We start from the raw sequence: 27,927 nt of genomic DNA on the forward strand, positions 1-27,927 counted from the left end.
GCTCAGTTGCTTCATTCGTGTCTGACTCTTTGTGACCCTATGGACGGTAGCCCATCAGGCTCCTCTGTCCATGGGATTCACCAGGGAATAATACTAGAGTGGATTGCCATGCCCTCCTCCAGGGGATCTTCCCAACCCAGGAATCCAACCTAGGCCTCTTGCATTGCAGGCAGATTCTTTACCACTGAGTCACCAGGGAAGCCAAATTATACATTATATATATTTTATATACAAATTATATACATTATATACATATAGTTACATATATCTATATATGATTTCTTTTGCATAGTATATATATACTACATAAATACACTACATATAAAAATATGCATTTATCATAATATGTGGGCTTTCCTGATAGCTTAGTTGGTAAAGAATCTGCCTGCAATGCAGGAAACCCTGGTTCAATTCCTGAGTCGGGAAGATCCACTGGAGAAGGGATAGGCTACCCACCCCAGTATTCTTGGACTTCCCTTGTGGCTCAGCTGATAAAGAATCCGCCTACAATGTGGGAGACCTGGGTTCAATCCCTGGGTTGGGAAGATCCCCTGGAGAAGGGAAAAGCTACCCACTCCAGTATTCTTGCCTGGAGAGCTCCATGGACCATATAGTCCATCATATGTAATTATAAAATATAATATTTATATATACTTAGTATATAATATATAAATATATGATTTATAAAGTTATCTGAAATATATTTTATATTTCAGTTCAGTTCAGTCACTCAGTCGTGTCCAATTCTTTGCGACCCCATGAATCGCAGCACGCCAGGCCTCCCTGTCCACCACCAACTCCCGGAGTTCACCCAGACTCACGTCCATCGAGTCAGTGATGCCATCCAGCCATCTCATCCTCTGTCGTCCCCTTCTCCTCCTGCCCCCAGTCCCTCCCAGCATCAGAGTCTTTCCCAATTAGTCAACTCTTCGCATGAGGTGGCCAAAGTACTGGAGTTTCAGCTTTAGCATCATTCCTTCCAAAGAAATCCCAGGGCTGATCTCCTTTAGAATGGACTGGTTGGATCTCCTTGCAGTCCAAGGGACTCTCAAGAGTCTCTTCCAATACCACAGTCCAAAAGTATCAATTCATTGGCGCTCAGCCTTCTTCACAGTCCAACTCTCACATCCATACATGACCACAGGAAAAACCATAGCCTTGACTAGACGGACCTTTGTTGGCAAAGTAATGTCTCTGCTTTTGAATATGCTATCTAGGTTGGTCATAACTTTCCTTCCAAGGAGTAAGCGTCTTTTAATTTCATGGCTGCAATCACCATCTGCAGTGATTTTGGAGCCGCAAAAAATAAAGTCTGACACTGTTTCCACTGTTTCCCCATCTATTTCCCATGAAGTGATGGGACCAGTTGCCATGATCTTCATTTTCTGAATGTTGAGCTTTAAGCCAACTTTTTCACTCTCCACTTTCACTTTCATCAAGAGGCTTTTTAGTTCCTCTTCACTTTCTCCCATAAGGGTGGTGTCATCTGCATATCTGAGGTTATTGATATTTCTCCTGGCAATGTTGATTCCAGCTTGTGTTTCTTCCAGTCCAGCGTTTCTCATGATGTACTCTGCATATAAGTTAAATAAGCAGGGTGACAATATACAGCCTTGACGTACTCCTTTTCCTATTTGGAACCAGTCTGTTGTTCCATGTCCAGTTCTAACTGTTGCTTCCTGATCTGCATACATATTTCTCAAGAGGCAGGTCAGGTGGTCTGGTATTCCCATCTCTTTCAGAATTTTCCACATTTTTATATTTTATATTTACATACCTATATATTTATTATATTATATTACTACATTATGTAATATATGATTATTTATATTATATATAATGTATATATACGTACACATGCATAGATATGTATACATACTACTTAGATCAGATCAGATCAGATCAGATCAGTCGCTCAGTCGTGTCCGACTCTTTGCGACCCCATGAATCGCAGCACGCCAGGCCTCCCTGTCCACCACCAACTCCCGGAGTTCACCCAGACTCACGTCCATCGAGTCAGTGACGCCATCCAGCCATCTCACCCTCTGTCGTCCCCTTCTCCTCCTATATACATATGTTCAAATATTTATTGACTTAGGGACCTGTCTTTATGTTTCTTCTCTCAATTGTCAAGGAGAGGATTTGTAGATGACCCAGGTCTCACCCACTCTTCTCTCTTCACTCACTCTTGTTCTGTTTTTCTTAGACGCCAAGCTAAGCTTACCCCATGTGTATTCTTTGTTTGTCCTCCTTAGCTGGATGTATCTGTGCAAAACTCACAGAGAATCTGAGTGGTCAGGTCCAGTCCAGCTTCCTGTTCAGTAAAATGAATATAAGATTAAAAAAAAACCCAATCACCAAAGTCTGTTTAAGAATTCTTGATTGCTGCTCTGCGCCTGGATTTCAATATTTCTGAATAATCAAAGCCTGGAAGCTCGTACAATATGGCTATCTAAAACTGCCAGAAATTTGCCTCCTGCTGTCCTGAATGTGAAAGCAGGAACGTGATTCTGCAGCAGGCTCTTCCTCCTTTGTGAGGAATCCCTTTGGAGGGCCAGTTCGGTCCTACCCACTTCCATTAAGTAACTACTCGCTACCCCTGAGTTAGCTCAGGACATGGGAGAAATTGGGGCTTCCCTGGTGGCTCAGATGGTAAAGAATCTGCCTGTAATGCCAGGGACCTAGGTTCGACCCTTGGGTCAGGAAGATCCCCTGGAGAAGGAAATGGCAACCTGCTCCAGTATTCTTGCCTGGAGAATTCCACGGACTGAGGAGCCTGGTGGGCTACAGTCCATGGGATTGCAAAGAGTCAGACACGACTGAGCAACTCACTTTCACTTGAGAGAAGTCATCCAAAAGCAAGTGTTTTATACTGATGTATTAAGTAGTCTGTCTAATAATATAAAAGGCTATCCCAAATGATAAGGAACCTCTCTACAAATTTCTTTTCCCTTAAGGAAGTGTTTAGCTTTCCCCTGGCAAGACTGATTACAGGGTTTGAACAATAGTGGATGGGATCTGGGACTGAGGGAGCAAAGAGATGGGAGTAAGGGCTCCCACTGGATGACGGGCTTAGGTGGTGTCAGCTCTTCAACTAGTTTGGAATCTGTTTTCAGGAAAAAAAAAAAAAAAAAACGCTGTTAAGATAATTAACTTTTGAAGTCTTAGGGTATTCTCTACTCACTACTCAGGCAATCTGCTGCTTGACATTTCTTCTGCAACTTTAATGAAAACCTAGCACTGGACCTTCCTGGTGGCCCAGTGGTTAAGAATTCACCTTCTAAAGCAGGGGGCATGGGTTCCCACCCTGGTTAGGGAACTAAGATCCCACATGCTGTGGAACAACTAAGCCCAACTACTGAGCCCATGTGCAACCAGAGAAGTACTTACGCACCGCACCAAAGACCCAGACAGTTAAAAAAAAAAAATGAGAAAGAAAGAAAAAGGAAATCTAGGGCCAATGCCCATTCCATCTTGATGTACTCCACAGACCCCATGGGAAGCTTCTCTTCTGATCAGTTCCAGCTTTCTGGAAGGAATCCAGACAGTTGCACTTGTCAGAACTCTATGTTGCGTTTGCCAGTAACCTCAAAGCACACTAGCTTGTTTTGAAAGGAGCTTCCCTATCTCCTGTGCTACTTCTCTTGTCCTTATTCTTTCACAATGAAGGAAGACTTTCTCCACTTGAATTCATGGCCTCCTGGTTCATTGACTTCAAAGCTTCTCAATAGAAAAAATTGAGGGAAGAACTCTGATTGGTCCAGGCTAGATCACATGCTCACATCTGGGCCAATCACTGTGAGAAGAAGGTGCTGTGATTGGTTTGATTTGGATCACATGCTCATTGTGTGACCAGAGGGGTGAGTTTCTGACCTGATTTCCAACTGCCAGCTCTCACTTACATCTCTGAGTAAGAGTTTCTCTGCCCACTGGGGCTTTCTCTGCCCATGAATGTGGCAGGTTCCAAGTGCTGAGGAATTACTGTATCTCAGAAGCAGCCCTCAAACGACTGATGGAAGCTGGCATATAAATACTCAGGGACTCTTGCCCATGGGCTGATAGAATTTCAACACCACTTATCAGAAGGCTAGAGTGGGATTAAATGCCCATTCTTCACCATTGCCCCCTTGCAGACATTGCACTCTCTATCTGCCTTTTTTATTCTGTTTCTCCCCCTACTTCCTTTTCTGTAGTATTTCCTGATGGTTGTTGTTCAATCACTAAGTCATGTAGGACTCTGCAACCCATGGACTGCAGCACACCAGGCTCCCCTATCCTTCACTGTCTCCTGAAGTTTGCTCAAATTCATGTCCATTGAGTCAGTGAGGCTCTCCCACCATCTCATCCTCTACAGCTTCTTTTGTCTTCAGTCTTTCCCCACATCAGGGTCTTTTTCATTCAGTCAGCTCTTCACATCAGGTGGCCAAACTATTGGAGCTTCAGCTTCAGCACTAGTCCTTCCAATGAATATTCAGGGTTGATTTCCTTTAGAATTGACTGGTTTGATCTCCTTGCAGTCCAAGGGACTCTGGAGAGTCTTCTCCAGCACTGCAGTTCAAAAGCATCCGTTTTTTGATGCTCAGCCTTCTTTATCGTCCAACTCTCACATCCGTACATGATGACTGGAAAAACCAGTTTTGACTATAATGGACCTTTGTCAGCAAAATGATGTCTCTGCTTTTTAATGTGCTGTCTAGCTTTGTCATAGTTTTCCTTCCAAGGAGCAAACATCTTAATTTCATGGCTTGATTTTGAAGCCTGAGAAAATAAAATCTTCACTGTTTCTTTTGAAGCCTGAGAAAATAAAATCTTCACTGTTTCCATTTTTCCCCATCTATTGGGACCAGATGCCATGATCTTCTTTTTTTTTAATGTTGAATTTTAAGCCAGTTTTTCACTCTCTTCAGGGGCGTCTTTAGTTCCTCTTCACTTTCTGCCAGAAAAGTGGTATCATCTGCATATCTGAGGTTGTTGCTATTTCTCCTGGCAATCTTGATTCCAGCTTGTGCTTCATCCAGCCTGGCATTTCACATGATGTACTCTGCAGGGTGACAATATACAGCCTTGTTGTACTCCTTTCCCAGTTTTGAGCCAATCAGTTGTTCTATGTCTGGTTCTAACTGTTGCATCTTGACCGCATACAAGTTTCTCAGGAGACAGGTAAGGTGGTCTGGTACTCCCATCTCTTTAACAATTTCCCACAGTTTGTTGTGATCCACACAGTCAAAGGATTTAGCATAGTCAGTGAAGCAGAAGTAGATGTTTTTCTGCTTGTACTTGAGTCCTAATCTCAGTGATTTATGGGAAAATCCAAACTAAGAGAGTTATTGTGGTTGACAGCTCATTACATGAGTCAAACAGGGATGAAGCAGTGTGCCGAAGGAGCTTATAGTTCTGAATACACAAAATAGTAGCTGTCCACTGAAATACGTATGTGTGCATTGCAGGGGGAGGGAGGCAAGGGGGGAAGAAATCCACAAAAGAGCAAACAATGAGAACTTAAGGTAAATCTCTTCCTATTACACCAACATTTGGAAACAAACCATGACTTGCTTGCTATGCCCAGGGGAAGCCAACAGACCTCCCTAGCAGGTTGCTCTAGAGAGGAAAACGTCAGCGGATCTTGGGGGCCAGGCAACAGGCAGAGCTGTAATTTATGGGAGACAGCATTTCCACCCTAACTCCATTAATCTTAGGACTCTTCCGCCCCAGCTGAATGCCAGCCAAAAAATTATCATGGCAGAAGGACATGCCCGCCTCCTCAGATGCTGGCCAGCGGCTGGGCGACTTGGCTTATGTTTGGCGATATTCCCATTAGACAGTTGGGCTTGTGGGTTGGCCCATGCGTGTGCAGTGATAAAAATACTCTCCTTATCTCTGTGTCTCAGCTGTGGTATCTCTGCCTCGTCTCATTCAAGTATGGGCTTAGTTGCTCAGTCATGTCTGACTCTGTGACCACATGGACTGTAGCCTGCTCCTCTGTCCATGGGGACTCTCCAGGCAAGAATACTAGAGTGGGTTGCCATGCTCTCCTCCAGGGGATTTTCCCAACCCAGGGATCAAACGCAGGTCTCCCGCATTGCAAGTGAATTCTTTACTGTCTGAGCCACCAGGGAAGCCCAATTTGAGTGTATTGGTTTCTAAAGCCAAACTTATTCCATACATGTCACAGGTCAAATTGTCTAGAAAGCAGTGTTTGAGAGACAGCTTCAGGTGTATGAGACTCTGACGGAGTAAAACACACACGCGCGCACACACACACACACACTTCTAAGGTTGTGAGGGAAACAATATAAGAAAAATAAAGGATACACACCGGGATGGGGATCTCAGTTTCAGATAGAGTCTAGACCAGGGTTTGTCAAACTATGGCTCCTCGACCAAATTCAGCTGCCCCTGTATTTGTAAATGAAGTTTTATTGGGACACAACCATGCCCCTGTGTTAGCATAGTGGCTATGTCTGCTTTCTTGCTTCAAGGGCAGAGTTGAGTGGTTGTCACAGAGACCGGATGCCCTGCAAAGCCTAAGCTATTATAGTCTGGTTTTTTTCCAGCAATAGCCTACTGACCCCTGCTCTAAAACTTGTCCCAACCTGTGGGAGTTCTGGAGCCTCCATTGCTCCATCGACTTATCCCTATCTTGAGGAAAGGGCTGGTCTTGGTACCTTAGTGTCTGCTAGGCTTTTGTTGTCACCCACCTTGGGGTGTTGGGGGTGAGGTCCGTCAAACAGATTAAGCCCAAGACGGTGGCTCACATCAGCCAAGAGCAAATTTCTGTATTAATATACAGAAGCCATGTAGCTCAGTAGGTAAAGCATCTGCCTATAATGCGGGAGACTTGGGTTCAATTCCTTGGTCAGGAAGATCCCCTGGAGAAGGAAGTGACAACCGACTCCAATATTCTTGCCTGGAGAATCCCATGGATAGAGGAACCTGGCAGGCTACAGTTTGTGGGATTGCAAGAGTCGGACACGACTTAGCGCTATCTTTCTTTACAAGCTCTTAGCAGCTGAAACAGCTGGGACTCACTTGTGGGGTAAGGGCATCTCTCAAGGCACCGGAAGCAACTACCCACTGTGCTGATCTGTATCTGCAGATGTGCTTCATGGGAATGGGGAGAATCACCGCTTCCTCTATCTTATCTGAGCCTGAATGACCTCACCTGGACTCTGTGACTCCCACTTCCCACTTGCCTCCAGTCCATCCATAGTCCATCTGTCCCACTGTCCTTGGGGTGAAGACAGAAACCTTTAAAAGCACAAACAGTATTTCCTCTGGAAAAATGTCTTGAACTCTTCTCTCCATGAATCCCAGTCCCTCTAAGTACCCAATATTCAATTTGTGTGTCTTTACCTATTTTTGCAAACTGCAGCACACAAAAATATGCAGACTTTCTTCTCTTTCAACCAAACACTGTTATTCACATTACTTTGACATCTGCTTTTTTTCCCCTTACCAATACAAATCATAAGACACTCTCCAGTTTGAATGTATAGTTAACTGATTTTTAACTCATTTTTTCCTAAGAGCTGAATGATATCCCCTCATATGTATGTACATATTATGTACCTAATACAGATGTACAATAATTTAAGAATTGCTAATGATAGAAGTTCAAATGGTTTCTGTGTGGTTTTTACTTTTCACTTAACAAAGAATGGTGCAATGCACATCTCTTAACAAATACCCTCACATTCTTTTTTAACAACCCAGAGGGATGGGGTGGGGAGGGTGGTGGAAGGAGGGTTCAGGATGGGGAGACACATGTGCACCTGTGGCTGATTCATGTTAATGTATGGCAAAAACCACCACACCATTGTGAAATAATTATCCTCCAATTAGAATTAATTAATTTTAAAAAGCGTAAAGAAAATTATATATATATATATATATATATATAGGATTGTTTTTTTTTTTATTTTATTTACTTACTTAAAAATCTTATTTGGGAAGACCCCCCCCTGGAGAAGGGAATGGCAACCCACTCCAGTAGTCTTACCTGGAGAATTCCATGGACAGAGGATCCTGGCAGGCTACAGTCCATGGGGTCGCAAAGAATTGGAAAGGACTGAGCGCCTTTCACTTTCGAATTTCATTTATTCTTTTATTTCTGGCTGTGTTGGTCTTCATTGCTCCAGGGGCTTTTCTCTTGTTGTGGCAAGTGGGGGCTACTCTCTAACTGTGGCGCGAGGGCTTCTCATTGCAGTAGCATTTCTTGTTGTGGAGCTCAGACCTTGTGGCTCCTGGGCTCAGTACTTGCAGCTCCTGGGCTCTAGAACTCAGACTCCATAGTTGCGGCGCGTGGGCTTAGCTGTTCCGTGGCATGTGAGCTCTTCCCAGACAAGGAATTGAACACATGTCTCTTGCATTGATAAGCAGATTCTTTACCACTGAGCCACCAAGGAAGCCCTGGTTGTTGTTTTGTTTTGTTTTTTTTCCTTTTTTTAAAATGTTTTAAGATATTTATTTTTTTATTTGCTCTCTCCTGGTCTTAGTTATGGCAAGTGGGATCTTTAGTGTATTCTTAGTTGCAGCATGTGGGATCTAGTTCCCTGACTAGGGATTGAACCTGGGCCTCTTGCATTGGGAGCACGGAATCCTAGCCGTTGGACCACTAGGGAATTGCCACCCTCGCATTCTGACGCTTATATTTCTGAATTCACCATCTTTCAAATTGGCATTATCTGGTGAACATACCCACGCTAATCATTTTAAATTTCCGTACACACACACTATCTGCTTCCTTTCTGCAGATACAGCAAATCGTGTATCTACCATGAGTTTATGAGACTGCCCAGGGTCCAAGTGTCTTTGCCAGATTGGTGTTCTTCAGTCCTTTTAATTTTTGCCAATCTCTTGGCAGAGGAGTGGCCTTCCATTGTTCTGACTTGCATTTCTTCGGCTGTTACTGAAGTTGGTCATCCGTTTATACATATATTGCTTCAATCACAAGAGTATCCCCTGCAATGATAGGACTTACGTTTAATTGGGGAAAATGGAAATGTTCTAGGTGCATCTGTGCTCTTCCCCATCCATCCTCAGCTGCTTGCTAATGACGACTGCAAAGCTGACTGATGCCATTATTCCTGCCCATCCTTGGCTGTCCTCACTCTCCTGTCCCTAGAGGGTGAGGAGTTTTGGTCTCGAGGGGTGTGGTGATGGTGAGGGTGGGTAGAAGTTCTTGCCCGGTTGATGACCATCTCCTTCTGTTCTCTTCCCTTCCAGACACAACCCAGATGAACAACGCAGTGCCCACCTCCCCTTTGCTCCAGCAGATGGGCCACCCGCATTCCTATCCCAGCCTGGGCCAGATCTCCAACCCTTATGAACAGCAGCCACCTGGCAAAGAGCTCAACAAGTACGCCTCCTTGAAGGCAGTCGGTGAGCACCATTTGGTTTCTTCTCTCTATCCTGTACTTTTCCATTCCTTCTACATTTCCTTATCTCTAACTTTTTTCTACTCCTCTTTCTGATCTCTCTCATCTGTCTATCATCCATCATCTTTCTATTATCCATCATCTATCCATCTACCATGTATCTTCTATCCATCCAGCATCTCTTTCTCCCTTTTCTTTGTTTCTCTCTGTCTCATTCTCTCTCTCTAATATATTCTGGGTCTCTGTACCTGGGACATGGTTTACTAAAGACCAGGGGCCCCTAGCTGTTTTGTCTCGGCTCCAGGTCAAGTCCTACCTTGCTGTGTGGGGCAGGGTGGATGGGGGAAGAGGAGAACATGGATACTTATTTGATCCCGTGGATACTCATTTGATCCCGTGGATACCTCAGCCCCTTCACCATCGAACATCTGCCCTAGTGAATCCTCAGGGAACCTGGACATAGGATCCAGGGCACTGGTCTTTGAACGTCCTGCCCTTTAGTGAAAGACTCTCACCATTTACCCAGTGTAGCCTCCCTTGGAGAAGTCGATAAGCCTGCACATTCCTATCTCAGGCAGCTTCTGGTTTCCAGGTGTAAATATTTCCAGGTTGAAGGGACAGCCTGGAGCTCCTGTTATCTGCATTCTTATCAAGTCTGGGACATTGCATTGGTGTTCTTATAGAACATTGCCTCACTTTCTCATAATGATCCAAAGAGGAAGGCATAAATATTGCCCCAGCTTTCAGATTAGGAAAATTGAGACTGAGGAGGTTAATTTAACTTTCCCTAAGTCAAGCAGCCTGTGGGCAGTTTGAGCTTGTGTTTTTATCACTCCAGAGCCTGTGTTCTTGCCACTCCCTTCCCACAGCCCTGGCGTGGGGGTTCAGTCCGCTCCTCTGATTCATACATGAGGGAGTGTGACGGTGACCTTGATGATGACCCAGACTCCTGAACAAATGACTCATGGCCACTTTCTATAGGATGGAAGCAGCACTCACAGCAAAGTCAAGCCTTGGGGCAGACAGAAGACACCCAGACCATGTGCTTTCTTTTATTATCAGCTTCTCATTCTATCTTCTCCCTCTTCTGCCAAGCTCCTCTTTGAAGATGAGATAGAGCTGATCAATTCTAGTATGAAATATCCTAATTCCAATACACATTAAGGACAGAAACTAAAGCAAAGACACGATCACGTGGCTAGGCTGCTGTCATAACTATGGTCTACGGACATCAGACTCAAAAAACAAGCATATTGGTGCCCTGCAGACAGTCAAGCCCAAACTTGGAGCTTAGAAATCTATCTATAGGAATTTATATTCCCTGATATCCTAGGACTTCCGAATGGAACCTTTTGAAGAGAGTTTGAGGGGTGCTTATAATTCTGAGGGTACAGCTTGTGCTTCCTAAATCCCAAGCCTCATAAGCTCTCACATACCAGCACCCCATGTTTCCTGTTGAATTTCTCCACCCAACTCAATCCTTATCTACATCTGTGACCATGAAGTGAAAGTGTTAATCACTCAGTCATGTCCCACCCTTTGAGACCCCATGGACTGTAGCCCACCAGATTCCCCTGTCCATGGAATTCTCCAGGCAAGAATACTGGAGTGAGTTGCCATTCCTTTCTCCAGGGGATCTTCAAGATTGAACCTGGGTCTCCTGAATTGCAGGTGGGTTCTTTACCATCTGAGCCACCAGGGAAGCCCACCAGTGACCGTAGATTCCCTCTATTCTGTATTGCATATTTGTATAGCACATACATCCTAAGCATGTTCAAATAGACTCAGATATTACACGGGAGGGATGAGGGCTGTTGTCTAGGAGAGAAGAAGTCTTGGCATGTGTGCCAATGTACCTGCAGAAGCCTTCATGCACTACTCGGTGGTCTACCTCCGTTTCTTGAGTCTTGCATTTAGGTGATGACTAGCATCTGCTGTTATATTTGATTCTTCTTTTGACATTAAAAAAAAAATCCCACCCAGGCATCTTTTTCCTTTTGAACAGGTCCCATTACCCCAGACAACTCATTTCTTCACTTGGGCCCTGTGTTTCCTTCCCCCTCAGCACCCTGTAGCTCTTGGATAAATCATAAACGGATCTTCCAGCAGAGTTCCTTGATTCTGTCCAGGCTTGACACCAGGGCTCCTTGGTACAGCAAATGTTTGCAGTGCACTTGGAATTAAATTTGCAGTCTGAAAGTTTATTCAACATTCCTTGAGTAACCTTTTCTCCTACAAAGCAGGAACTCCTGAAACGTTTGCTGAATGAATGAATGAATTTATCTTTGACGCCCAACCCAAGAATAGCTTAGTTGGAAGGGAGCACCCCTATATCTTCTAAAAACTCTGAAGGATCTCAGATAAAGAACCCTTCTCAATCCTGGATATGACTAATGTGGCCCTCTTCTTCACTGCCCTTCTTTTCTATTATAGGAGTTCACAGGCTTTATCTGAGTCACAGATGGTCTTGTGATGGTCTTGTGAGGTCTAGTGTGGGGCAGACTGAGTGACTGCCTGCCCAGTGGGTTACCCAGGAGTCCAGAGTCTGCCTGCCCAAATGAAATGCAAATCCCATAATAAATGTTCTTTCAAGGGTTCTTTATTAAGGCATAATGTGACTGTAGTGTGAAGGATGAAATGCATTTCATTAACAAAATCATTACCACCCAGGAGAGTTGTTTAAAAAATGGTTTGCTGTGGAAAGTTCTGCAGTGTCTGATAACCAGATTCATTTCCTACAAAATTCAATTCAGTCAATAAGGAGAGGCTTGGACAGCCTTTAGGGTTAACTGCCAAGTTCAAAAATATTTCTGGAAAATCGGTGTTCTCTTGGAGGCCTTAATATTCAGAACCTCAAGGGGGTTTTGGTCACTGAAATCCCCTGGCCTCAGCTTCTTTGTGTGAAAAATGAAGAAGTTTAACGCTGTAGTTTCCAAACTCCATTATGATTTTTAAATTAGAAAACAAAACAATTCTACTCATTTTAGTTATTAGAATACCCGTGGGCCATGAAATATGTCTCATTCATTCACTACCAACTCAGAATGGGAACTGTTGGTAGTTCCTGAGATAAATTCTTCCAAAACAGGCCTTCCCTTATTTTTTATTTTATTTTTATTTTACCTTATATTATGGGCTTTCCTGGTGGCTTAGTGGTAAAGAATTCTGCCAATGCAGGAGACATGGGTTAGAACACTGGGTCAGGAAGATCCTCTGCAGGAGGAAATGGCAACCCACTCCAGTATTCTTTCTGGGAAAATCCCAGGGATAGAGGAGCCTGGCGGGCTACAGTCCATAGGGTCACAAAGAGTCAAATATTATTTAGTGACTAAACAAAAACAGCAATCTTATATTTTATTTATTGTTGTTTGCTTGTTGAAATCACACTCATTCATGTTTAAACAGAATTCCTTTCTCTCTGTGATTCAGGGATTTGGGAATGTAACATCCCGTCCTGTATACCATGTGGCTGCAGAATGGTCTCTGCTCCCAGGGCGTTCCCTGCCCAGTTATTGTAAAATATTAGCACACACTAGGGAAATGTAAGAGGCTAAACCTCCCTGAAGTGAAAGAAGTGAAAGTCGCTCAGTTGTGTCTGACTCTTTGCAACCCCATAGACTGTACAGTCCATGGAATTCTCCAGGCCAGAATACTGGAGTGGGTTGCCTTTCCCTTCTCCAGGGGATCTTCCCAACCCAGGGATCGAACCCAGGTCTCCCACATTGCAGGTGGATTCTTTACCAGCTGAGTCACAAGGGAAGCCCAAGAATACTGGAGTGGGTAACCTATCCCTTCTTCAGGCAATCTTCCCAATGCAGGAATTGAACTGGGGTCTCCTGCATTGCAGGTGGATTCTTTACCAACTGAGCTATGAGGGGAGCCCTAAACCTCACTGGTGTGCTGAAGTCCATGTAGTCACAAAGAGTCGGATATGACTGAGTGACTGAACTGAACTGAAACCTCACTGTACTCTGTACAAGAAGGAGTGATGGAGTTGAATAATTATTTGTCCAAATCATTCATTCGTTCTCCAATTGTTTAATCTAGTGTCCCTCAATTGTAAGTCCCACTGAGTCAGGAACCAAGTCTGTCCTTTCATTGGTGTATCCAAGGACCTAGCACCACGTAGCACAGTTCATGCCAGCTAAGAAGAGGCAGCCCAACCCTCTTCACTCTCCCCATTGATAGCCTGGACAATGAAGGTCCATGTGCCCAGACCCATGACTCCCATAATCCGTCAAAGAAAGATTCTGTTTCACTCAATTAACTTTCCTTATTCAGTCAAGAATGTGAGGTTGAACAGTTTCAAAGTGTTTGCTACCAAAAGTCAAGAAGTGTGTGTTGTTCTAGACTGAGCCAAACTGTAACCTTTTGACAATTCAGTTAAGCACACACATCCTCTGGCCCACACCCCAGCCCCCACCCTGTGCCCCGGTGGTGACAATATGAGGACCCACTTTATGGTTCTTCATTGGTCAATGTTTACAAAGACAGCTGTGAAAATATCCCTAAGGGTCACCTGATGGTTCTGAGTTGGTTGTTTCCTGCCTCCAAAACTGGGAAAAGACCACTTTTTTATGTAACTCCTGAGGGGCTCTGGAAAATGGAAAATTGCCTGCACATTGGCATTTAGCACCAGTGGCCCCAGGTCTTGTTTTTCCTCAGAGTGTCTTGAGAGTTGAAATCCTCAGCTACTAATGGTTCTTGACCACGTGCTCTTTAGGTGCTTTTGGGCAACCTAGCTGTCCAGTGAGTAAAAGAGACAAAATGTACCAGCATTATTGATAAAAGGTAGTGTTTTCTTTTTAAATTCCAGAATTTAATAAGAAAATATTTTCTCTGTTACTCTTTAACAGTCTGTGGACTGTGTTCCCAGAAGCTTGTTACAGTTTTCCAATAGCACTTTTTAAAACCACAGCAACAATGCACTTAGGGATTCTTTTTTACTCTTTCTGTAGGAATCATGTGTAAAGACCCTAAGTGATGCATAAACCCCTGAACTTTGAATTAACCTCTACTAGTTTTTGTTGTTGTTGATATGGAAGAAAGGGAGCTAGCATCACTGGATCCCCAAATTGTATGCCTCTGGGGGAGGTATCAGTGCCAAGGTCAAAATATGGGGAAACTGAGGCTCAGTATAGTTAAGTAATTTTTCCAAAGTAACACCTGAAGAGCCAAGAGTCATATCTGGGGTAGCCTGAATCAGGTCTTCTTCTTCCCATGAAATGATGCTATCTCCCACAGAGCAGTTTCTGGCACCAGAAGGATCTTACCAGGCCAAAAAAAAAAAAAAAGAAGAAGATTGAAGAGGTTCATTCTCCTCTTTTGTCCGGGAAGACTTACTAAGGTGTTAATTATTTTTCTTTCATTTGTTTGCTTGGAGGTAAAAATTTTCTCATTATGCTAGTATGATTGAGGTATAACACATTTAAGGTATGTTATAGTTAAGGTATAATTTAATATGTATAGTAAAAGACTCAGATCATAATTTTATAATAGTGTGATTATTGAAATATACATACGCTAGAGTCATCAACATCCCAGGAAGGATAAGAAATATTTTCCTCTCTCAGAAAGTTCCCTCATGTTCTCTTCCTCCCAATGCCTAAGGCCCATCCTCTTTACATAGGCATTTAATTTTTCACCCAACAAATGTTTAACTAATTCTCACTTTTTGTGAGAATCAATTTTGTGCTTGTGTCACCAAACACAAAAGGGGACTTAAAGTATACATTTGGTAGCTTCTGTACCATCTTATTAAGTTCCCTTATTAGCACTGGATTTAATAAACAAAACGTGTTACTGCCTCACCAGAGTGCAGCCCTGTCCTGGGGAGTGGAGACAGGGATGTCTACCGTGTGTTTCCTGCCTTCAAGGCAGTGATGTATTTGACTTGGGGGCAAATGGCTTCCTTGGAATTAGTGACTCAGTGACTGTGTCAGGCTCGTGTCCACCCACACCGGAAGATCTAGGGCTACATCACTATTTCCAGATGTCAGTGATCCTGGTTCAGAGGGAGAAGAAACATTCAGGGCATCCCGGGCAGATCCCGCTTAATTTTAACTTCGTCACTCTTCGCCTGTCACTCCAATTTCCCGACTGTTGTGAGTGATGAGCGTGTAGAGTTCATATCCGCAGGGGGGACGTGGCAATTTGAGTGTCCTTTGGCACGCCTGGGGAAGCCAACCAGAAATGCTTAAATGGGCCCGGATCTGTGCTCTGTAATCATTCAGATCACAGACTGTTCCCTGCATCTCCTCCCAGCTGGCAGCCGGATATATCTCTGGAAATTGTGCAGAAACGTTGAGGACTTGGTTTTTCCAGGTAGCTTCCTAAGAAAGCAAACGGGAGCTAGTTGCGCACGCTGATTAGTCAGGCCGCCAGCCAATGGGCAGAGGCTGCGGCCCGGGCACGCGCGCAGGTTTGCCCCGCTTTGAGCAAAATCCCGTAGTACAGAGAAGATCTGTGGAGGACCTGGGTAAGGCGTAGCCGGAGCCTTTCTCACCATCCTTTACGAAAAGGGTTACACTGTGGGCTCCTGCTATCCTGTGAGATTTCCCCCAGGGTTCAGCCAGTACATCCGAAACGGAATTCAATCTGGAGAAACTGATTTACAATCAAAGTTCCAGGCATTAGGGATTCTCACATAACAAGCTTGCTCCCTTTTGCATTAAGGGGAGCTTTCTTACCTTAGGAAGAGTGACTCCGTGGAGAACCTTGAATTCATTCATTCATTCAACAATGTTTTGCAAACACAGATTGTGTGGTGGGCACTGGGGTAGGGTGGTCTCCACCCCACCTGGTCTGCTGCCTAGCATTTAAAGTCACAGTCGGCAGAGCCTAGCCTGTCCCAATCTTGAATATGGAGCTAACGATGCACCCCCTGACTCCCTTTTAGCAGGGGATTGCAGTAGAAGAGGATCCAGAGTTCTCTCTTGACCACAGAGCGTTGTTATTAGCCACTGTGACTTCTTGTAACTAAAACTTTGCCTTCTTTCTTAGAAGGTGGAAATTTAGAGCCAGATTCACCACCTAAGAATTGTCTGTCTCTCTCTGAATACATCTAGGCTTTTTCAAGGGGAACCTTTTTTGATCCTGTGTTGGGCGTTATCTCGATCATGCTTCAGGACCTTGCAGAGAGAAGTGTTCACATAATCACAGTTGTGCGTTCACTCCCCCGCCTTGTTCCCTGAGTCCCCTGAGACCTGCCCCCCAACCCCACACACACAAACTTAAAGGCTGCGTCTGAGATGGCAACAGCAGAATCTGGGTGTGAGGGCACCGTGCACGTGGGTAGCTGGTGAACAGATCAGCATCTCTCCATTGTTATTTTTTAGGAAGTTCTGAGGGTGACTGGACAGTGGCGACACTTAAGTCACCGAAAGGTACCGTACGGTTTTTTCTAGCTCTTTTGTCTAGGTGTTGTTGGATTTGGCGTTGATCCATGAAGGCATAGAGCGTCCCACTCTCTGTGTGTGACCCAGTGCACACGTGTGTCCATGTTGGCTGGATCTGCAAGTCTGTCTGAGTTCCAGTGTGTAGGTGTTGTGTGTGTGTAGGTGTTGTGTGTGTGTGTGTGTGTGTGTGTGCGCGCGTGCACCTGGGGTGGCGTGTCTCCAGGCTGTTGCTAAAAAGTGTGCTCCTCTTCGCTTCCTGATATTCATTGCCTGAAGGAAACTGTTGCTATCAGAAGCCATCCCAGGTAAGACATCCAGGAAATGGTTTTTTTTTTTTTCCTCTCAGAAAGCTGCACAGGCAAATGGCAAAACATAAGGTGATTTAATACAGGGGGAAAACAACTTCTGAGGGAATGATAAACAGATTGCTGGCCTTGGGTCTTGGGATTGACTAGCCTTTTGGGGAACAGATGCTCTTTTTAACTCTCCTGGCTATCACGATGAGCTGAGAGTTTAGGAGTTAGGCCACTTGAGTCTGTGTGTTAACTAGCTGGCTGACAGAGGCAGGTGGTGGTTATAATTTATTCACCCCCTGCTACGTGCCGGACAGAGGGCCAGGCCCTTGATATCATTGCATCATTGAATTCTCTGATGACCCAGCCATATGTGTGTTGTCCTTCCCGTCTGTTAATCCTCTTTATTAATAAGGACCTGGGTGTCTGATCGAGTCTAAGTCTCGCTTATCTAAAGTCAGCTAGCTACTAAGAGATGGAGCTGAAATTTAAACCCATGTCTGCCTAGCTCTAATATTTAGTTATTTCCCACTGGGGTGTGGTGGGAGTAGTTCTTTTCCAGAACAGGCGGGAAATTCAGTTCTCTTCTTTCTTCACTCCTTGTGCTTGGTTGAATTTGGTGGTTGGCAAGGTATAGCTGACCCAAGCAGATGGAGCTCAAACTTTTTAGTGACCTTGAACTGGGAGATGTTAGAAGATATTGCAGGGATGTAGGTAAGGTACTGGTAGGGCCATTTTGCCTTCTCGAAAGACAGTTCTGGTTTCCAACTGGAGACTGGATCAGGGGACGGTGGATTGAAGTTGGGACCACCCACCGGGAAGCTCTTATAGTCATCCAGGTGGGCAGTGCCCTGAACTGGGGTGGTAGAGGATGAAGAGAAGAAAATGGAGTGGAGGGATAATGAAGAGACTGTAGAATGCGTGTGAGAGGAGGGGAGGGAGCTGTGGGCTGACCCATGGTCCTCACCTTTGAACCCCTTGAGCACGTATCAGCATCCCCTGGAGGGATGTTGAAATCTGCTTCCTGGACACCATCCTGGAGCATCTCGTTCACTAGACCTTGAGTGTGGCCTGAAGAGCTGAATTGCTAACTGGTTCCAAGGTGATGCTAATGCTGCTGGTCTGGGGACCATACTTTTAAAACCACTGCACTAGAGAAATCTTGCTGGGAAACTAAGCCCCTAAGACGCTTTGATTGGATCTCCAAACATCTTTCTGTGGCTTGAGAGTTCTGAATAGGGTAGTTTGACCAGAATCCCAGAGGCTCATAAGCAGCCTCAGCAAAGAGGGGGGAATGGAGAGGGCAGCCCCTTATTCCAGAATTGGGAGACAGAGAGAGCTTTAGACCCTCGTGTCTAATGAGAATCCCTTGATCACCCAGTCGTTGCCTTGAGAGAGGCAGATTTTTAGGTCTTGTATTAGATAATAACTATTCACATGTCAACGTCCATTTTTAGAAATGCAAACAATTTGGAACATGACAGACCTGCTAATTTGAGGCATAAACTATTTTTTTCCTTCCTTGGTGAAAAACAAAGCCATTACGATGCCCGTGACAGCATCCGTGTCCTGATACCAGCCTGTTATTGTCGGATGCATTTAGAAAATATTTCAGATTGGGTCAGAAGCAAGAGCTTAGAGGCTATTTTTCTACTCCAACCAGGCTAAATCCACCTGTCCTTCTAAATGCACCTTTATTTATTCTTCTTTATCAGGGGAGAAGAAAAGAGGTTCCAGAGAGGGGGCCTCTGGGGTCACTGGTCTTCCCCTGTTGTTTTCTACTCAACCTCCAGACCCTCAGTCTGCCTAAGGTGTGGGGTTTGTACACCTGTCAGCTTCTTGAGAATTTCCTCAGTGGCTCAGTGGTAGAGAACCCACCTGCCAATGCAGGAGATGTGGGTTCGATTCCTGGGTCAGAAAGATCCCTTGGAGAAGGAAGTGGTAACCCACTCCAGTATTCTTGCCTGGGAAATGCCATGGACAGAGGAGTCCGGCAGGCTACAGTCCGTGGAGTCATGAAGAGTCAGACACGACTTAGTGACTGACAGAGCACGCACGCCAGCTTCTTGAAAGGGAGGTATAAGCAGGACATAATGGGCTTAGCTTCAGACACACCTGGGCTCCATTCATAGCCCTATCTTTTTACTTTCTCCAAGTCATTCAACCTCTCTGAGCCCCTCATTTCTGATCTACAAGTTGGCCACATCACTATCACCTCCCTCCTAAGGTTGTTGTGAGGATAAGATGAGATAACATGTGCAATACATGTCACAGTGCCTGGTGTGTTGAAAGTGAAAACACATGTCATAGTAACATGTATTATTAATACTAATATTATCAGCTGAGCAAATTAAAATTCTGAAAAATCTCATGGTAAAGAAACTATTAAACTCTGTAAAATCCATCATTTCCCAAACACTTTAAAAAATGTATTTATTTATTTGGCTGCATTGGGTCTTAGTTGTGGTGTGTGGCTCAGTAGTTGCCCTGTGGCATGTGGAATCTTAGTTCCCTAACCAGGAATCGAACCTGTGTCCTCTGCCTTGGAAGGCAGATTCTTAACTACTGCACTACTCCCTCAAACACTTTTGACATCTGATCTCTTTTCTATCAGTAAAGCCAGTTCATGTCTTAACATCCAGAGTGTGATTGTTGCTGTGAACCCACTTTACAAACACCAAGTGAGGGATGACTGTGTCCAGGGGAGGTTGGATAAAGAAGTAGTAGCTGAGAAGGAGAGAGGACAAGGTCCCTGAAAATCCAAGTGTCCTGCTTCCACTGTCGTTGACTCTAACTGATTTTGGAGGGGAATCCTATCTGTTGCTACTGCTGCTGCTAAGTCACTTCAGTCATGTCCGACTCTGTGCGACCCCATAGACAGCAGCCCACCAGGCTCCCCCGTCCCTGGGATTCTCCAGGCAAGAACACTAGGGTGGGTTGCCATTTCCTTCTCCAGTGCATGAAAGTGAAAAGTGAAAGGGAAGTCACTCAGTTGTGTCTGACTCTTAGTGACTCCATGGACTGCAGCTTTCCAGGCTCCTCCGTCCATGGGATTTTCCAGGCAAGAGTACTGGAGTGGGGTGCCATTGCCTTCTCCCATCCTATCTGCTAGGAAATGGCAAGACAGATCTTATCAGTTTGCGCTGTGGGCATATGTGCGTACTCAGTCTCTTCAGTCGTGTCTGACTTTTTGTAACCCTATCCTCTATAGCCCGCCAGGCTCCTCTGTCCATGGGATTTCCCAGGGAAGAGTACTGGAGTGGGTTGCCCTCCTGCAGGGGATCTTCCTGATCCAGGAATCAAACTCGCATCTCCTGTGGCTCCTGCATTGCAGGCAGATTCTTGGACTGCTGAGCCGCTGTGGTAGCCCACCTTGCATTACTATATTTGTTTTTTAATACCTGACGTTTTCCAGGCAAGTCTCCCCCTAGTGGTCAACTGCTAGAGGTCCGAGTGTCCAGCCCCGGGTACTAGTTTGAGTGTGTCCTTCTGAGGCCAAGGACTTCCCAGGTGGCTCTAGTGGTAAAAACAAACAAACTAAACGCCTGCCAGTGTACGAGACACAAGAGACACGAGTTTGATCCCTGAGTTGGGAAGGTCCCCTGGAGGAGGGCATGGCAACCCACTCCAGTATTCTTGCCTGGAGAATCCCATGGACAGAGGAGCCTGGCTGGCTACACTGCATAGGGTCTCAAAGAGTTGGACATGACTGAAGCATGTACGTACTGAGGCTAAGCTGGGTAGATGCCATTCATGCTAAATTCCCCCAAATCTTGCATGGTGGCCCTGGCATATAGTAGACACACAACATACATTTTATTAATAAATTATTAAATGGAGTTGGGCATTGCATTTGAGGGGAATCTTGTCTTTTCTGAAGAGGCCGTGGGAAATAGCAGAAAATCAACCAGGTGGAAGCCAGGACGCCTGTGTTTAGATCCAGCGCTGCTTCTATTCTGTTGCCTGTCATGTGGAGCCCCCAGTTCTGGTTGCTTCTCCTATAAGTGGAAGGCAGGGATCCTTGATCTCATTTGCCCCTCTGTCTCCATAAGTAAAGATCCCAGGCTTTACTCTGACTACCTTTACTCTGACTGACTACCTCATGTGACCACTCACCTCTGAACAAATTGTTATGGTGAGGGCAATGAAATGGGTTATTTGTCATCACTGGAGAATGGTTGGGGGTAAGGAGTGGAGGGGTGTGTCATCCAAACCACATGGATTTAGAGTAGAGGCAACATGGATCCCCATCTGTGAAATGGGGCTCTTCCTGGGAGTAGGGTGAGTGAATGATTGGTATTTGTATCAGTTAGCCATTGTTATACTAATGCTGCATAACAAGCAACCTCAAATCTCATGCCTTAAAATTATTTAGCTCAGCACTTATTGGGGTCGGGGTCTAAGTGCCAGTGATGTTGATGTTTATGTTGATGCAGGAGGTTCTTCTAATCTCAGCTGAGTTCACCCATATACCTGGGGGTTGCCTGAATGTTGGCTAATGTAGGCTAGTTTCAGCTGGAAAGACTGGGGTGACTTGGTTCTGCTCCACCTGTCTTTCAACCTCAGAGAGGGTAGCGCAGACATGTTCTCATTTGGGGGATAAAGGTGCAAAAGAGCAGCCAAATGCCAAAAAGCACTTTTCAGGCTTCTGTGTGTGTCATGCCTGCTCACCTTCATCAGTCACATGGATGAACTTGGAATCCAGTGGTGAGGAAACGGGATCCTTCTTTTGGGGGGTGAATTTCAAGGTCACATAAAAAGAATATGGATGTAGGGAACAGGGAAGAATGGAGGTCCTTCATGTATTCATCTAACACAGGGTACCAAATCTTATCATCTACTCTGAGATGGCCCTTTAGAAGTACACTGGAAGGAGGTAGGTAGGATTAAAGAGAATTAACCTTTATTTCCTCCCTTTAAAAAATCACCAGATGTGTAAAATTTCACCAGCTGGGAGGTTGCTCACAAGACAAACCAAGTGATGAATTTCTAAAAAGAAATATCTCCATCTATGGAGCAGGATGAAAGGCAGTGAATGAGTTCACAGTTTCCGTCTAGGACCTTTCAAGACAGGGGATGCTGTGGTCAGCCATGGATGGACAGTGAGGCCATCCGTCTTTGTTCAGTAGCCTTTCAGAAAGTAGTGACTGTTCAGCAGGGCTGCCTAAGGGAAGAGACAGAGGGCTTGAGGTTTCATAGGTCCGTTGGCAGCAAGACATTCACAGAGAGCTCCCTGCAGCCACAACCAGGGGGCCAATGGTGCAGGTGGACAACTTTGGTACAAAGCCCAAGCCAGGAACTATTTCAGAACCCTCTCAACAAAGGTAGCAGGACCTCCACATGGGAGCTCTCAGGGCAGAAATATAAAGGGCCAGCCTCCTGTTCTCCCATCTCCAGTTTTCTCTCTTGGAGGGATAAGGCTTCAGGAAAGATGTACAGCCCTATAGGAACAGCCAGGAGTCCCGGGTTTCATTAGAAACTGGTTCAAATGTGATTTTCCCTCCTTGTATCTCTGCAGCGAGGCCCAGAACCAGGTAAAATGGGGCTGATTTGCCATAAAGACAAATCTTTCCATCTTCTTCCTGGCTCTCTTCTGCCTGGGAAGCTGGGCTTTTTTTCCCCTGCCTTTCTATTTCTGCCTGCTGAGACAGCCCCAGAAGCCTCTGTAGCTTTACTGCAGAGAGAAATACCTGGGTGTTTTTTTTTTTAACATGAACTGTTTCCCCTTTTATTTTCTAATTCAGCTTATGATGGAGAGAAATAATGTAGAGACCAAGAAAACATCCCTATATAAATAAAAGGTCAGTACTGTCCTAGTGAACCAAAAGGCCCCCTAAATACAGTGGCTTAAAAGAAAGAAATATGTCTGTTTCATGTCATAGCCCCAAAGGGAGTGGTTCAGACTGGTAGGGCTATGTACTCCAAGCTGTCACTCAGGGACCCAGGTTCCTGCAACATTGTTGCTCTGCAGACCCTCTACTGTATTATCCTTGTCTGCACTGTTAGAGTGAGTTGTTGTCATCACCTATGGGAAGGGGGAGATAGGACAACCAGTTTTCTTTTAAGTGAGTAATGTGAAGTGGAAATTGAACACATCACTTCTGCTAACATTCCATTGGTGAGAGATCAGCCGCATGTCCAAGGTTAGCTTCTAAGAAGGCTGGGGAAATCTAGGACCGGGTGGCCATGTGCCCAGGAGAAAATGGCAGAAGAGTTCTGGGAGACAAGTAGCAGTATTTACAATATTGTCTCATGTGGGGTATACATTTAAGGAGTCCTCCTGTGCACCATGCATAGTGGTTTGTGTTTTCATGCCTCGTCTTGTTTACTTCTCTGCAGCACTCTGCGGAGTAGGTCTTCTTATCCTCTTTTTATATTCTTTTTATTTTTTGACAATGAAGCAATAGTGGCTACTGTCTAATGAATACCTACCGTGAAGCAAGGACATTAGTACTTCACATTATACAGTATAGTTCACACGATGCTCTTGAATACCCTAACCCCCCACCACATAGGCAGGCATTGTTATTTTTTTTATCAGAGGATAATTACTTTACAATGCTGTGTTGGTTTCTGCCATATAACAGTGAAAGTCACCCAGCATTGTTATTTTATTTTCAGTTTTATTGGGGAAGCTTTGAGGAACTTAGGTAACTTTCTGAAGGCCTCCAGCTTATACATTGAGATTTGAACTCAGGTCCGTGTGCTTTCCAAGTTCATGTTCTTTCTACTGTATTGTAAAGAATAGTCTACAGTTACAAAAAGCAAGGGTACATTCTTTCAAACTCTGCTATCTGCTGTATAAACCTGATGCGCTGAATCCTCCAGGCTCTCAATCTCACTAATCTTTCTTTCTTTCTCAGCCCTCTCAGATCTTATTGCTGAAATCTCACCCTCCAAGACTCTACTGTGAAATCTCATTGTAGAATTCAGAAGCAACACTCGGAACCCTTTGTCACCATCAAAAGTGATCTCTGCCCTCTGAGTGGTGGGGAGGGGAGAGTGGAAGCAGAGGGAAAAGAATATTGGTGAATATCTCAGAATGGGATCTCTCCACATTGTCATGGAGAGAATCAGTGTGATGTAGCATGAAACACCCAGGCGACCACATCTACCTCATTGGCTCGGGGTGGGGCAGGGAGCCAATTAAATGAGATGATTCGTCTAAAGCACCTGGGTGTGCCTGGCTGGAGCAATGATGAAGCTTCAGGCTCCTCCCAGTTCTATGAGAAGCATATAGCATGTTACCTGACCCAGCTCTGCAACAGGAAACCACTTGTGGTTGGTGGCTGGCCAGCACTCCAGCCAATGCCAGTGCATCTCAGAGGAGGTGAGACCCGTACTCTTTAATGCAGTAGCCGGCTGAGTGCAGACGACCTGGCAGGCAGTCTTATGACACCCCAGCTCCCTTTATCCTGTCCCACTTTAAGGAAGAAAGCAGCAAACAGATCTTGCCTTCAGGGAAAATTTGAGACTTCATGAGGTTTCCAGTTGTGACATTTTGATATCGCCTTGTGTGAACAAGCTTTACATGTATATCTCAATCCCTAGTGTTTTGAGAGGAGGAATCAAGAAAAGTGTTTTCTCTGTGTAATTTTCACTCTCCCCTCCATCTTCTTTGGAGTTTGGGGAAAATGTTTTCTAGTGGATAGAAACTTGTTAAGGAAACAAGAGTTTCTTCTATCAGGTGGGCAGATGGCTAAATAGTGGTGAGTGTTGTTGCCACAGATTCGTAAATTCCAAGATACTTGGAATTCAGCCAGGTTCCCTGGATTCAGATCCCAGCATTGTCACTTGGACACGTTGCCAAAGCTCTGTTGCTTCAGTTTCCCCATTTGTAAAAGGAGACCAATAATAGTACCGATCTCATTAGGATATTGAGAGTGTGAAAGTGCAAGTGTTAGTCGCTCAGTTGTGTCCAACTCTTTGCAACCCCATGGACTATAGCCTGCCAGGCTCCTCTGTCCATGGAATTCTCCAGGCAACAATACTGGAGTGAGTAGCCAGTCCCTTCTCCAAGGGATCTTCACAACTCAGGGATCAAACCTGAGTCATACTGCACTGTAGGCAGATTCTTTACCATCTGAGCTACCAGGGAAGCCCTTGAGAGTATTAAGTGGGTTAACAAATGTCCATTCCCTATCTGGGTACCTGGGGCAGAGTATACACCTAAAGGTGAGCTCTTAGTCAGATTACAGGTTACTGCTGGGGGAGCTGGGAGGGAGGTGCGTTAGCACAGCCTGCTGCTGTCTCCAGGCAGTCTCTTTAGCCAATCCCTGCCTCCTGAACCTGCCTCCATCCTAGCTCCCCTGAGCTATGGCTAATAGAAAATGTTCATGCCTCTGCAAGTTTCCAGCCAGGGGTTTGGAGCTGGGCAGCAACCTGGTTCTCCTGCCCCAGAAGCTCCAGTCTTTCTATCTCTGTGAAGCCCAGGTCACAAAACCTTCCACAGTGTGGACGATGTATTCGAGAAACAGAACAAATTGGAAGTTGGGCACATAGACACACACACAGAGGAGAGCCCTGTGAAGTCAGAGGCAAAGACAGGAGATGCTGCTACAGGCAGAGAATGCCAGGATTACCACCAACACTGGAAGCTGGAAGAGACAAGGAAGGATGCTTCACTGGAGCCTGCAAAAGGACCACAGACCCACTGACACCTGGCCTCCAGAACTAGGAAAGAGTCCATTTCTGTTGTTTGGAGTTGCCTAGTTTGTGGCAACTTGCTGTGGCAGCCTTGGGGAACCAGTACGCTAAGTGAGGTCATAGCAAGTGTGGGAAGGATGAGGGTGGACCAACAGCCAGGGGTCAGGTCAGGCAGACCAAGTCACGCAAATCCTTTGGATTTGATTTGTAAATGTGATGGGAAGCTTATTTCGCTATATTCTTGGACCAAAGATAGGGATATGTGGGGAATTAGTGAAAGCCTAGGTTGGGACATTGCTTACCAGGTGAAATCCATCACCTGAGACCCAAGATGAACACCAACTGAGAAAGAGCTGTGGGAACCTCTCCTTAAGATGCCTTTGTCCCAAGGAAAGAAGGTAGGTGGGAGGCCACCTGCTGAGACCCTCAGCTATGTAGCTTGTTTTGAAAACTGGTTATTACCTTGACTCTCTCCATCTCCACGGAGGCAAAGCTCCATCCCACCCAGCACCTGTACCAGTGTCTGCTGCTAATTAAGAGAGAGACAGATGGAGGAAGGTACAGTTTAATTTTATAGCCTTGGTTCCTTCAAGGCAATTAGGCTTATTGGAAGGAAAGCACCTTTTTCATTCTTTCTTCGTCTCTTTAACTGAAGAAAAATCAAAACGGAGAGGACCAGTGTTGTTGAAAGCCTCACACATCTATTTCCTGGTCGGCTTGTTAGCCATCTGCCCACGAGGTACCCGAGATGATTAGGTTAATGCATTTACTAACGGGGCTTACAAAGCTGCTCAATGAATCTGTGATTTCTTTCACAAGTAGCTTTTTAATATACTAAGACAGGGACCATAATGCACAAAGCTGAGAGTGGCCAGGTAAGCATTTCTTTCCTGTCCTTGATACCTAAATCAGAGGGGATGAGAAAGAGGATTCCACGAAAATTGCATTTTCTGACTGTGGGAACAGTTCATCCACGTAACCACCAACCACATCCTTGTTGACATAATCTTGAAAATAACTCTTTGAAGGACAGTTTCACACCCGAGGCAGCAAGTCTGTACTTGCTCTGCACTTGTAGAAAACACCTCTGAGTCTTGTGAAGGAAGGGTATCAGACAATAGATGTGAGTAGTAGAATCCTCCCTACAGAACATTAGATGATCTGCTAACCCCTTGTTTTCTTCACTTTATTACATAGATATCCTTTCAGTTTTTGAAACTACCATACTACTTCCCACCTCAGGGCTTTTGTAAATGTTGTTCTGTATCAGTTATCTACTGCTGTATAACAAATTACCCCCAAACTTAGTGGCTTAACATAAAAACTGTTTATACAGTTTGTGGTCCTGGGTTAGCTGGGCAATTATTCTGGTTTGGGCTGGCTTGGCTGTTCTTGTCCAGGCCTTCTTGGTATCTGTGATCAACTGGCAGGTGGGCTAATGGCTGTTTGGTATCTGTATGGCTAATGGCAGGTGGGCTAATGGTCTAGGATGGCCTCACTTGGTATCTGGCAGGTACCAGGCTGCTGTTGGCTGGGTGAACGTGGGCAACTGGAATGCAGGTTTATCATCTTTCAGGAGGCTAACCTGGGTTCTTTTTGCACTTGGAGGCAGGGTTCCAAGAGCCTGATAGCAGAAGCAGTAGAACTTCTAAAAGCACAGATTTGGGATGTGTGTGACATCATTTCTGCTACAGTCTACTGATTAAAGCCAATCACAAGGTCAGGTCATATTCCAAAGGTGGGGAAATAGACTCTACTTCCTACTGGAAGAAATTGCAAAGTATTAGAGCTACTTTTGCAATACACCCTATGTGCCTTCTCCTGGGTGCTGTTTCTGCTACTTTTTACCTTCAGATGCCACCTAATAGAGCATCCACAAGGATGCATTCCCTAGCCAGCCCTTCATCCCAAGTGGAAAAGGCCCCTTCTTACGTCATCTCATAATGAGAACTAGGCACCCATCACACACGGCTGGTGAAAGGAAGCAAAGAGGGAAAGAAGGAAGGAAGGAATGATGGTTGGTTGGGATGACTGGTTCCTTTGTGCTTAGCAGGATGTCTGGCACAGAGTGCTCAGTAAATGTTGGATGTAATCCAGTGCCTCCTTCATAAACCAGAAGACAGACAAAATAGATGTCTTGAATAGTTACTCTCTTTCAGAATTATGCTATATAGCTTCTATGTCTCATATAATTTATTCCTAACAATAAACCTC

At 45.0% G+C, this 27,927-nt stretch overlaps 1 protein-coding gene across 3 annotated transcripts in view; it reads left to right on the forward strand.

Annotated features, from left to right (window-relative positions):
- Positions 1-27,927, forward strand: part of SHISA9 (shisa family member 9) — a 525,155-nt gene that overhangs the window by 315,757 nt on the left and 181,471 nt on the right. For 2 of the 3 annotated variants that reach the window (NM_001145203.1, XM_005224679.3), the window contains 1 exon segment: positions 9,226-9,381. In NM_001145203.1, coding sequence (NP_001138675.2) covers positions 9,226-9,381 — 156 coding nt within the window. 3 annotated transcript variants of the gene reach the window in all.

Source organism: Bos taurus, chromosome 25 (assembly GCF_002263795.3).
Source record: "Bos taurus isolate L1 Dominette 01449 registration number 42190680 breed Hereford chromosome 25, ARS-UCD2.0, whole genome shotgun sequence".
NCBI lineage: Eukaryota > Metazoa > Chordata > Mammalia > Artiodactyla > Bovidae > Bos > Bos taurus.